The 12,131-nt window shown below is 33.6% G+C and overlaps 1 protein-coding gene across 4 annotated transcripts in view; it reads left to right on the top strand.

The window, feature by feature from the left end:
• Positions 1-12,131, top strand: part of LOC149077566 (LIM domain-binding protein 2-like) — a 143,800-nt gene that overhangs the window by 114,372 nt on the left and 17,297 nt on the right. For all 4 annotated transcript variants that reach the window (XM_089245128.1, XM_089245125.1, XM_089245127.1 and 1 more), the window contains exons 3-8: positions 982-1,057; positions 5,067-5,169; positions 7,616-7,788; positions 8,798-8,863; positions 11,153-11,275; positions 12,025-12,114. In XM_089245128.1, coding sequence (XP_089101254.1) covers positions 982-1,057; positions 5,067-5,169; positions 7,616-7,788; positions 8,798-8,863; positions 11,153-11,275; positions 12,025-12,114 — 631 coding nt within the window. The remainder of the gene's footprint in view (positions 1-981; positions 1,058-5,066; positions 5,170-7,615; positions 7,789-8,797; positions 8,864-11,152; positions 11,276-12,024; positions 12,115-12,131) is intronic.

Here is a 12,131-nt window from a genome sequence, read left to right as displayed (position 1 = left end):
GCAAGAGGTGAGAGAAAAGAAGAGAGAGAGAGAGAGAGTGGGGCCGCGGGCTGTACGTTCGTTGCTTGGAAAACCATGAGGTGCTATGAAACCTGCCCCGAAAACAAAAAAGAAGAAAACCGGAATTTACGAAGGGGGCCACACTCTCAATGGCGTCTATGAGGGGAAGGAAAAAAAATTATGTCCTAAAACTCTATTTTTTGTTGTTTTTTTCGTTTTTTTTTCTTTCAAAATATTGAATCGTGATCGTGTTTTAGGCTCTTGTGTGTGTGCCGTTCGCGCTGCTTTTATTATATACGCAAGAAGTAATGGCGGGCAACAACGTCAGCACGAGTTTTTCCTACCAGTTGTGTGCGTGTGATTGACAGAAGAATCACAGCGACGACATGTCTTGTCAAATGCCGTGTGTGTGGCGGTGGTGGACCTCGTGAAGATCGTTTTCTTCTCTTTTTTTTGACCGAAAGTTACACAAGATTTATTATTGCCAGTTAGGAGAGAAGAAGAAAAAAATACAAACATGTTCGGGACTTGAAATGTCGTCTGCAAATTGATATTAATTTTTTTTTCCCCACAAACTTGAAATATCGTCTGGAAATTAGTCACAACTCGTGAGATATGTTGCGCACTTTTGCAGAATATTGACAGTTTTTTTTTTTCTTTTATGGCTGTTGGAGAAGATCCCGCGAAAAACAGTCAAAAATCGAAATGTAGTCAATATTGGCTGTACAACATGCGAAGGACAAAACGTCGATCATTTGAATGTTTATTTTCCCCAAAACGTTTAAATTCAGTGATATCATACATACGTACAGCATACATGTACATACATTGAATGTTTGTGTTGACTGTTTGTTTTCTGTTGAGACTCTCGATTATTAAATTGTGAGATCAAATGAAGCCTATGTTCAATCAAGGCATGGGCCTACCTGGTGGTCCTCCGGCTGACCCTTTCTATTCGTCACCTTTCTCTTCTTATTTCAGGAGGCACACCCCGTACTTTGGTCAGCCTGATTATAGAATTTATGAAATGAACAAACGTCTACAGCAAAGGACTGAAGTAAGTGATCCCGTGATTGTAATAAATGAATTGTCTTTTTACTATGCTCAAAGTTTTACTCGCCTATGTTTACACGAAACTGAATTATGTTGCGTAGAGTGAAATGTTGAATAAAACGTATCTTAACGAAATTGATTGCACAATGAAACCTCATTACAACGATACTTTGGGCACCAAGAAAATATATCACCAGGGCTTGATAAATCACAAAAAAAAACAAAGAACTGGTAACCAGAATAATTTTTTAGGGGGGGGGGCGAGGAATTTGTTTTTACCTAAATAAAACAGTTACAAACGACCCCTCTTCTATGCAGGCAGATATACGGATATAAATTTCAAACATTGTTTGCTGGTCTCGGATTACAAATTGGTAACTACGCAAAGAAAGACAGTAAAACCTCATTAAGTCATTGGTTTTCTGAAAGCATCCAGCTTTCATAGGTAACAATATTCATAAATCCTTGTTTACTCGTTGCTAATTTCGGTTAACTAGTCACTACGGAAAAGTTTGAGAGAGAAGAACAGATTATTTCTATGGCTGCCTTCAAATAAAGAGCTCAATAACAGCATTGTCATATTTTTTTAGAAGTGACCGTAAAAGCCTTATGTACCAAACGAAACAGCTCAAATAACGATAGTTAATTTGCTGACTAAAAATTGAATGCTCTTGAAACTACAAGGACTGTTTGAGCTGGATCTGATTTCTGCATGGGTCCTATTAATTTGGGGCTTCAAATTTAAACAAAATAGCTTTGTTGAAAATCAGACATCCCCCCCCCCCCTCAAGATTCAAGTTAAGGCCTAGTTTCTGTTTTTCCTTGTCCAGGGTCCTCTCAAGTTAAAAGTGGGGCCCTGTGTTCAAGATTACCTGTTTTATCATGAAGAATTCAGAGCACTAAAATTAAATGTCATGTATATCTAAGATAAATGAGCAATACTTTTTTTTCTGTTGTAGAGAAAAACGAACTATTCTAACAGTTGCTCTGATTAGTCTAAATTAAAAATAACTATTATAAATCACAATGTACCAGTGTGTTCTACCATATTAAGTTAAGTACTAATAGCTCAAAAAAGGGTAAAAATCGTTTTTTTCTTTTATGATTTATAAATTTTGTTGATATTGTAATTTTAATTAATATTTCTCGGCACTTGCATATTGGAACTGATGGTACTTCGCTCAAGTCACCACTCCATTTAAGCATCATAATTTTTCGATAACATGAGTGACGAACACCAATGACACTAAATTTTTAGTCGCTGTGGTCAACTGGCACCTGGGATTAATCATGCCTTGTACAGGGATTGTTTCTTTTGTTGTTTTTGAGAGGCGCGAGTGAGTTTAATATTGGACTTCAGTCATTTCCAAACAAGTTTTAATAAACTATTGTAGATGGATTCATAGGCCAAAATAGACTTTAAAGGCCAAGGGAGCATGATGATGTATGTCAATTCTCTCTCATGCATATATATTAGATGAGTTGGCTCCATCATTGATGTTGGGGGGGGGGGATATTTCTGCCCATGGGGATTTATCATTGTTGTGAGGTTTCATTGTATTAGAACCTCTCTTAAAAAGCCCTTAACCAGATTTAATTAATCAGTTCCTGGCCCAACACAAGTCAGAGAGTCGTCTACTTTTCAGACATTGTTGTGTCCCCTCTTTCCCTATCTCCTATTTAGCCACACATGTATCTCATAAACAGTTCTTTTGGAATTTCTTGCAAATTGATACATGCTGGAATGTGTATTTGGTGTTCTAGTGGTGGTGTACTCCATCTTGCATGTTTGGGAATGAAAGTGACAGGTGCCTGAAAGTTTGTGTTTATGTAAGTGTCCTGTTGAAGATCTGCCTGCTCTCTTCTGGAATATTGCTCTCATTTGCACCTCAATTGCAAATGAGATCGAAGTGGGCAATTGCTTTCTCCCAGATCTGCACATGAATCTGAAAAACATATTTTTATTCTGAACACCATGATGTATGTATTGTGGCTTGGTGGCCTGCAGCCTTCGTCAGAAATATGTGTTTCATTCTATTCCCCCCACCAACATTTATTTACTATTTTTCTTAAATTGTCAGTCAACTACAGCAAACCACTCTTCAATGCCATGTGTTTAAGATTCCCCCTCCCCCCTGATGAATTATTTTATTCGGGGCTTGACAAATTCCAGTTCGTTGTGGTGACTGAAAAATCAATATTGGTGCCTAAATTTTCCTATGTGTGATTACTAGCTTGTTCTGCAAAAGATTGTTTCATGTAATATTACTTATGAAGAAATACACTTGGCTCCTAAATATTTGGTTGGCGCCTAGATGCTTTTCTTGATTTGTCAAGCTCTGATTTTGATCTTGTAATCACTGCAGAAAATCACATGTGTAAATTTCAAATGCTTATGCACTGAGTAAAATTTGATTTTCCATTGCCAGTGATGTTACATTATTCTGAAATAGTCTTTATTCCTCGGAACCCAGGTTCTCAACAAGTAAGCAATCCACATACTGTGGGTTGGGTTTTGTGAATTGAATCGTTACATGTCATTTTTCAAAGTTTTGGATATTTGATTATCACTGGTAGTTATTTATCCAATCAAATCTTTGAATAATATTTACACAGAGCACATATTTTCACGAAATATCCAAGAGATTGAATGATATAACTATCAATGCATTTGCAATTTTTCACTGTTTCAGTCTTCCTCATTTAACCGACTTTTTCCTTATCCTTAATCCCAGTTAGGCTGGTTAAGAGAAGTGTTACTGGTATTTACACTGTAATTACATATTTAGACACAAGTCTTTGAAAATGTTGAAATTGATGTAAATTGAGATATTAGCTTTGCCTTTTCTGTATTATTTGTGAATCTGTGTTACTTTGAAATTGATATTTTGGAATTATTGTAATTCTTAAGATGAAATCTGTACATTTGAACGCATGTAATTTTACATAAGCATTGATTATGAAGTTAATTCTTTATAGTACTTTGTAGAAATAAAATGAAATGTTGTATATTGCCCAGGGCTTGACAAATTAGAGAAATATTTAGGTGCCACTCCAATTCCAAGCATGGTTTGTTCTTTTCACATTGGAAGATGCAATGCCATGAAATCAGAATAGACTGTGTCATCATTTATGGGTGAAAAATAACTTTGATAATGAAATATAATTTGAAGAAATGATTTAGAGTTAAATTTAAGAGAAAAACCAAGTACGTCAAATCATGTCCTCAAGCTGGAAACATCAACACATTTTTGCCACCAATCACCGTCAACACTACTGTCAATAACCAGTAATACTGTTATAGTAGTAGTTGTGTTGTCTTACATCTTACATTTCTAATTTGGTAATTACATTTCAAAAATTTGAGGCAGCGCTAATACCAATGATGATTTTTCACCTCTAGTGCAGTAATGGTCTAATGAAGTCTCTCCACATAGGACAGGCAGACCTTCAACACAAAACGTACATCAGGGCTTTACAAATAAAAAAAAAAAACATCTAGGCACCAGATTTTCTAGTTTCCACGATGTTTGGATTAACGCTTGGGATTTGTCAAGCCCTGACATACGTAAACATGAAAATTCGCATTAAAATAAATTCCTCAGGTTTAGGAGGTGCATATGCAGTTCGTTCAGTAGTATAGTTTGTCTAATTATCTTCTGGAGTTTTATTTTTATACATATCTTATTCTCAAAATCGATGTAATATTCATGATTTCAGTAATCCTGGTTGTCGTAATATTAATAAATTTTCTGTTACATAAGTTTGAATTTATAATATTGGCCACTTTTGCTGGTTTTAACTACTTTATTTTATTTACAAGATCAATGATTAGATCAACATATTACTAGAAATTTGTTGCCACATTATTTCCTGTCTTCCTAGTTCAAATTTTATGCACGTGTCCTATTGTGATCTCTTAACTGCTGAATGAATCTTAAATAATGAGTATTTTATGAATGTAATCAGTGTAGTCTAATATTCTGAGGATGTCTTTTGTTATCTCAATTCAGGACAGTGACAATTTATGGTGGGATGCTTTTGCCACAGAGTTTTTTGAAGATGATGCCACGTTAACATTAACATTCTGCCTGGAAGATGGACCAAAAAGATACAGTGAGTTTGTATTTGGAATTCCGAGTATTTAAAATAGTACGTGGGATCTAAAACGTTCGATTAATATATCAATATTGAGGTTTACTTTAAAGCTGATTTATTTTCTCAAAACAGTTGGATATTTATTCTTCATAGGGCAAAAGACTGAAATTCATATTTTAATCTCTTTTAGCTGTTATATGTCGGTATATGAAAATACAGTGAAATCTTAATATAACGATATTCTAGGAATCAAAGAATTGTTGTAGAGCAATTAGTTGTATCAAGAGGCGGTAGTTTAACATTAGACATTTCCAAACAAGACTTGAAAAGTATTATGGAAGGTTTATTGTTATATTGAGCATCACTGTAGCGAGGTTTCACTCTAGTTAATTTCATGCAAATTATTTGGTAGATGCTTATCTTATAATCTATTTGGTTTGGCATCTTGTTTTAAGTATGCTGAGAGATAAGTTGATTTCATTTGCATTACTAGTTCTATTATTGCTACTCTCTCGATAACAGACACCAGTGGGACAGAATTTTATTTCCTAACCGAGGTTATCTTTTAATGGGTAGTAAAATACATTGAAACTGTATATTTGATGAAAATTATAGTGTCAAAATGGGGGTTCTCATGTTTATCATATCTGGGTTTGCATTACATTATTGCATTTACATACCAGCCAGATTTTTTTTTTTTTCAAATCAAGTTTTATTTAGCTTAGAACCAAAAAAATATGTGAAAAGGGATAAAAAAAATAGTTTGAAGATCCTATACAACCATATTTCCAGGGCTCCCACTCGTCCTACTTTTCGGTAAAATGTCCTACTTTTGTCCTACTTTCTCGGTTTTGTCCTACTTTCTAGTTTTTGTCTTAGTTTTCCTACTTTTTTACAAAATCCTATCGACAAAATTTGTGTAATTGATTTTAATTGAGCAGAAAATTATTGATATATTGCCAAATATTACAAATGTTGGAGAATGCAATTAATGATTCTGCCAAAGCAGAAATTGTATCATTTTTAAGGTAATTTGGAGGGGGGGGGGTGTATGTGGACCATTTGATTGATTAATTTTTCATTTGCTTAGTTTGAGGGTTCAACAAATATAGTAGTCATTAAAAACTTCTGTCTGGATGGAAAAATAATTTTGTATTTATTACTTCATGGTCTTGGACAGTAACTTTCATCATTCAAAATTATGGTGCAAATAGGTGAAACAACAGTTTGCATTTCAAAACAGTTGGATACATAAGCCTATTCTAGATTTTGTGATTCTGATGCTACCCAATAGTATTCAGTTGTCTTCTGTATTTTTAAGGCATGAAGAGGCATAAACACTATTTACAATGCTCAGCATAGAGCTAGAAGTGGAAGTGCTTCATTTGTCAAAAATGATTACACTGGCATTGAACAGTAAAATATGAGCAAAACAGTAAAATTTAAAAAATGATTAATAACACAGTAAAACTATCTGGTTCACCTTGCCTTATTTACGTCGGATCTTGTAATTTACACATTTTGCATTGTGCTTTTGAAGGTGGTCTCAAATGGTGCGTCATTCTTCAAAAACTTACGTCTTTGAAATTTGCTGTGCTTTGTCGAAGAGAGTTGACAAGCTCTTCACTTTGGAAGACTCCAAAAAAGAATGTGATATATGTGAGGAGAGACAGCAAAGAATTATCTGTGGTTGCTAGTGCACTGTTTTGGCCAAAAATTGGTTTTGTAACCAAGCCATTTGTCATTTTGTTTTGGCTTGACTGAAATAGTGCTAGGGAAAAAAAAGTTAATTCAATTAAAAAAATTTTTTTTTAGGAATTTTTTTTCCATTATGCTGTGATTATGTTGTCTAAGGGGGTTACCCTCCCCCATCCTACTTTTTCGTCCTACGTTTTCCTACTTTTTCTTATTTTTTGAGTGGGAGCCCTGTATTTCTTTTCCATCAAAAGCAGTCCAAAATTATTTTCTTTAGAAAAAAATTTTCCATTATCTAGTGGCCTTTTTATATGTTGGTAATCACGCTGACATAAATTCTGAAAATTGTGTGATATCTTACTCTGATGGAGTAATTACACATTTTTGATCAATGCTAATTTTTGTATCGTGGAGACCCAGTACCTGGGATTAGTACAGTCCTGTGTTGTATTTGTTATTTTAGTAAAATATATGTATAGTGAATCCTGTATAAGATGGACACTGTATGAGATGGAAACCTGTCTTAAACAGAATCAAAATCAGTCTCTTGAGTTCCATCTTGTGCATGTTTCACTTTACTACAAATTCTACATAAAATTTTAGTTATTGAAGTTAAATTCTATGTGCAGTGAAACCTTTTAATAAGGTTTTAATAACTTTTCAATAAAAAATTATATTGATGTAACAAATATTTCATGCAATCTATGAATAGATCATGTTAATTTAAGACATTGGACTGATATATGTGTACATATTTTCGTGTTCGCAGCAATAGGAAGGACGCTCATACCTCGTTATTTTCGAAGTATATTCGAAGGTGATGTGACAGATTTGTATTTCAGCCTCAAGCATCCCAAAGAATCTTTCCATAACACAACCATCACTCTAGACTGTGAGCAGTGCACGATGGTTGCACACCATGGAAAGCCCATGTATAATAAGGTACTGATGCAGTATTATTAATCTGAATCTTTTTGAAAGTTATGTTTTATTGATGTTGTTAAAGTGATGTTTTATTTATGTTGTGTGCTAATTTGAGTGGGAAATTCTATGCAGGAAAGTCATGCTTATTTAAGATGTATTCTGTGCTGCTTTTAATAAATAATTTAATTCAACTCTTAACATTGAATTTAGCCCCATATATATATTTTTTTTTTTCCCCCCTTCAAAATTCATTACAATCCTGTGCATATAGGATGTCTATACAACTCTAAAAATGAAAGCAGTGCTAAAGAATTGAGTTGCTCATGTAGTGGACACATGCAAGATTTGTGATTCTGATTGTGGCGTAAGCTAGGAAAAGGCCCCAAAGCAAAATGTTTTGCGTTGTTCTGCAACAAGATCTCATCTGACTGAAAATGTTCTGCGGTGAAAATTCGCCTATACATGATAGCATTTTTCTACACTTTTCTTAAAATTCTTCCAGATGGTTTTGCAATGTACGTCTCATATTTCCGCACATTCTGCTTTAGGGGAAGGTTTGCCACTGCTTGTCTGAAGCAACTGATTGTCCACGTTCTAAAAAACTTCAACCTTAAGCTCACAAGGATGATGAATGAAATACTTATGAGCGATCTGTGCTTTTTGCCTTTATTTCAAACTCATGATCAACTCATTTAAGGATTGACATTATATTGTTTAGAGTTTGATCATATGTAAGAGTTAAAGAGGATTTTCTACTGGTATAGAGGTTACTTGTGACTCTAAGGTTGAAGTATCTTGATCTAAGTTAGTTACCTTTTCTGAGAAGGGATAAAGATATGGGTATTGAAAAGGATCCTATGGGCTTTCTCGTGTTGGGGGAGGGGTGATGAGGGGAAAAAATCTAAGGGAGCACGATGGAACAAAAACATTTGGGAAATTCTGGTATAAGTGCTTGTGGTTCTCCTGAAAAATTCATAGTTTTTATTTGTGTACCTGATTCTGATTAATTTTTCTTTTTTCTCTGAAGATGTTAGGCGGGCAGTATCCAAATGAACTTATGAAAGAACAACTAGCCAAGGATAATGCTGTTGTGGTAAGTGTGAATATGTATTTCATGTATAACTTTGACTAAAACTTTCACTGCTGTCTATATAGCATATAGACAGCAGTGAAAGTTTTAGTCTAGAAAGTGTTTTTATAACTGTAAATTTTAATTCGTGTTTTTATGTATCACTAACTTATTTGTAAGATAAATGCATAAATGATAATAAGCATTATTTCTAAAAATTGATTTTTTAGAAAAAATTGCTTTAGTTCAGCTTTTCTCAATGTATGGTCCTTAGGCAAAACTGAAAATTTAATCTTAATTGAATGGAATTCTGTGATTTTTTGTAACTACGTATAATAATTCTCAAAAATTTTATATTTTGTTGAAAAAATATTAGACCCACTTGACTGTAAATTACTGGTCTATTGAATTGTTTCACACATTTTACTGGTCCTTGGGTTTAGAAAGGTTGCTAAATGCTGCATTATTCCAACCAGTTATATTTATAACACCAGAAACTTGATTGAGGCGACATGAAAAATGAAAATACCTTTCCAGCCCTGATAGAGCTTTTTTTTTTTGTTGTGAGCAAGATTAAATTCTCCCAACAATTCATTTTGTACTTACAATATTGTTTGAGTGGTTTTCATATAAAGCCTGAATTTTTTACATAAACTGATTGAAAGAAATGACAGTGAAAACTCTTTGAGATGCTGCTTTGTGACCATTGTCTGCAGGGATGATCACCTGATGGAGATAGTGCGGTTGATGGGGAAAGATAAGAACATTTTAACTATGCCGCATAAAATGGTCATTAACACTAAGTCACTATTGCTAAACACATTTCCTTCTGAAATATTTATTTGAAATTTGTTTGTATTTTTATAATAATGAGAGAGAGATAGATGACTGGCACTCACAATTTTATCCTAGGCTTTTAGGGAAAAGCAAAAATATCCCTCTCCTTCCCCAGTCGGGATTGTAACTCAGACTAACACATTCAAAGTTTGATTTGGCAATTGTTTCCATGCTTTTTATACTGAAAAATTTTGTTAGATTCCTCATTTTCATTATTACTAATACCATTACTGTTGCATTCTTTTATCCGGTTTTCCCAAAAAAATTCTCTTATCAAAATGTTTCTTATTATGTCTCAGGTCAGAATATAAACCTAACTGATGATTGCAGTATAGTTAGATTGTTTGTGGATTCAAATTATTTTTACTGAGCCCATTGTAATGCAACAAATAAATTCATTTTTTAATAAGTGAATGTGTTTTTGTGCACTTGAATTAGTAAATCAATTTAGTAGAACATGCTGCATCACCAGCAGTTGTTGTGGAGCCCAGTTTTGGAACCACTGCCTTAATTTGAATCATTCTAAGATCAGTACTGAATATATAACTTTCTTTCCTGTATTCTTTCACTCCTACTTCAATTCTAACTCATTGCTAAAAGAATGCAAGTTTTCATGGAACCAAAATGTTCACTGCCTTTATCTGCTCACCAAGAATCAATTTTTTGCCATAAGTTATTCACCTTGTTTTTCCCTGTTCCCCTTTTAGACAGTGATGGTATTCAAATAATTTGACAACCAATTCACAGTGTTAAATTAATTGTGCCAGGAAACACATTTGATGGTTGCCCAGTTGCTCACTTTAGAGAGAACCCAAAGTATGTGTTACATTTCAATGACTAGTTTGTCAAGCTCAACTAATATTAAGTATTATTCTACCAAACTAGCTGAATCTTGCCACCGTTTAGACCAGTGGTTTGGAGAGGTTTCATGGGGACTGTGAGATTTGGATGAGATATCAATCAGCTTATTTCTATTACATTATTATTATAAACCCACCAGAACGTTTTGCATTGTTCTACAATGAGTCCTCAGCTGATTGAGAATGTTTCCTCAGTGAAAATTTCTTAATATTGTTTTTCTGTGCAGAAAAGTTCTTTTTTTAATTATTCCTGAGTTTGTTCTGTGACATACGTCATAGCTTTTTTTGGCACATTCTACTATGGTGCTGGCAAAGGGACTCTCTTAATCTTCATTAACAAAAAGAGTCTATGGAAAACAAAGGGTCATGGAGAGATGTTCAAGTATTTTCTTCTATCTCTAATTTATAAAACTGGCTGCAGAGTATAAATTGTTTTAGAATGAAATATGTGGAGTTTATCGTTTGCTCAGAGAAAAAGTTTATACAAATGTGGGTTGGCCACCTATATGTTTCACTTGTTGCCATTCATTTTCCAATTTAATTTTGTTTTCTATTCTATTAATATCAATTTTTTATTCACTTGCAATTTTTTATTTTATTTTTATTTTTTTTGTAGGTTTGCACTGAAGGTAGACTAATTTTAGAATTTACCTTTGATGATCTCATGCGCATTAAATCCTGGCATTTCTCCACAAGGCAGCATCGAGAGCTTGTTCCACGAAGTCTGATAGCTCTGCAGGTAACCAACAAATTCAAATTTTAATATTTCATCAAAGCTACTGATATTTACTGCAATGTTCCCTTTTTTAATTTATTTTTTTCTCTAACACATGTCCAAACTTTTTGTTATTCCATGTAAGTATTGAGAAAGAAGTTGAATTTCATCAGGTACGATTGCTACTGCAAAATAAACGATTATTTTTGCGCTGGAGCATTTTCAGCCACCTATGCATCCAGTTCAGAGTGTGTTGGTTATGGCTATCATATTGAACTTAAACGTTATCTTTATTGAAAAAAAAAATATATATATATATATATATATATATATATATATGATTTTTTTTGTATCCTTGAGGTAAATATATATATACAGAGTTTTCCTGCATATAATCTGCTGATACAAATTTTACTGCTTTGAGAAAAAATGTAATTGTGTATTCCACTGTGGCTTATAATCCAGAAATATAAATTTCATTTATTAGTGGTAAGATTAAGGTATGGAAGGGGTTTTCTATCTCGTTTTTGTGGATAAAATGCCAATTTTACTTGCATCTATATTCATAAATAAATCTTTAAAAAATTGTTGTTTTTTTTTACAAATTAATTTTCAAAACATTTATTTCTGTTTCAATGTCTTGGGGAAAAAACCGCGGATAAAATGCAGCATCATTATGAGCCACACTAATTTTTTTTCTTTCTTTTAATGTGCTATACCTGGATTATCTATACGAAAATATTGTATACTCTCTTGGATCTGATTCATTGTAGGCTCAGCAGCAAGATCCAGCAATGTTGGAACAATTATCCAAAAACATCACGAGGCAAGGCCTGACTAATTCAACGCTCAATTACCTCAGGGTAAGCTTCACTGGCTT

This window comes from Pholcus phalangioides, unplaced genomic scaffold, assembly GCF_987345545.1.
Source record: "Pholcus phalangioides strain wild (caught in Gottingen) unplaced genomic scaffold, Ppha-v1.0 ptg000015l_1, whole genome shotgun sequence".
NCBI lineage: Eukaryota > Metazoa > Arthropoda > Arachnida > Araneae > Pholcidae > Pholcus > Pholcus phalangioides.
Note: the sequence above shows the minus strand (reverse complement) of the source record. Positions and strands in the feature narration are given on the sequence as shown.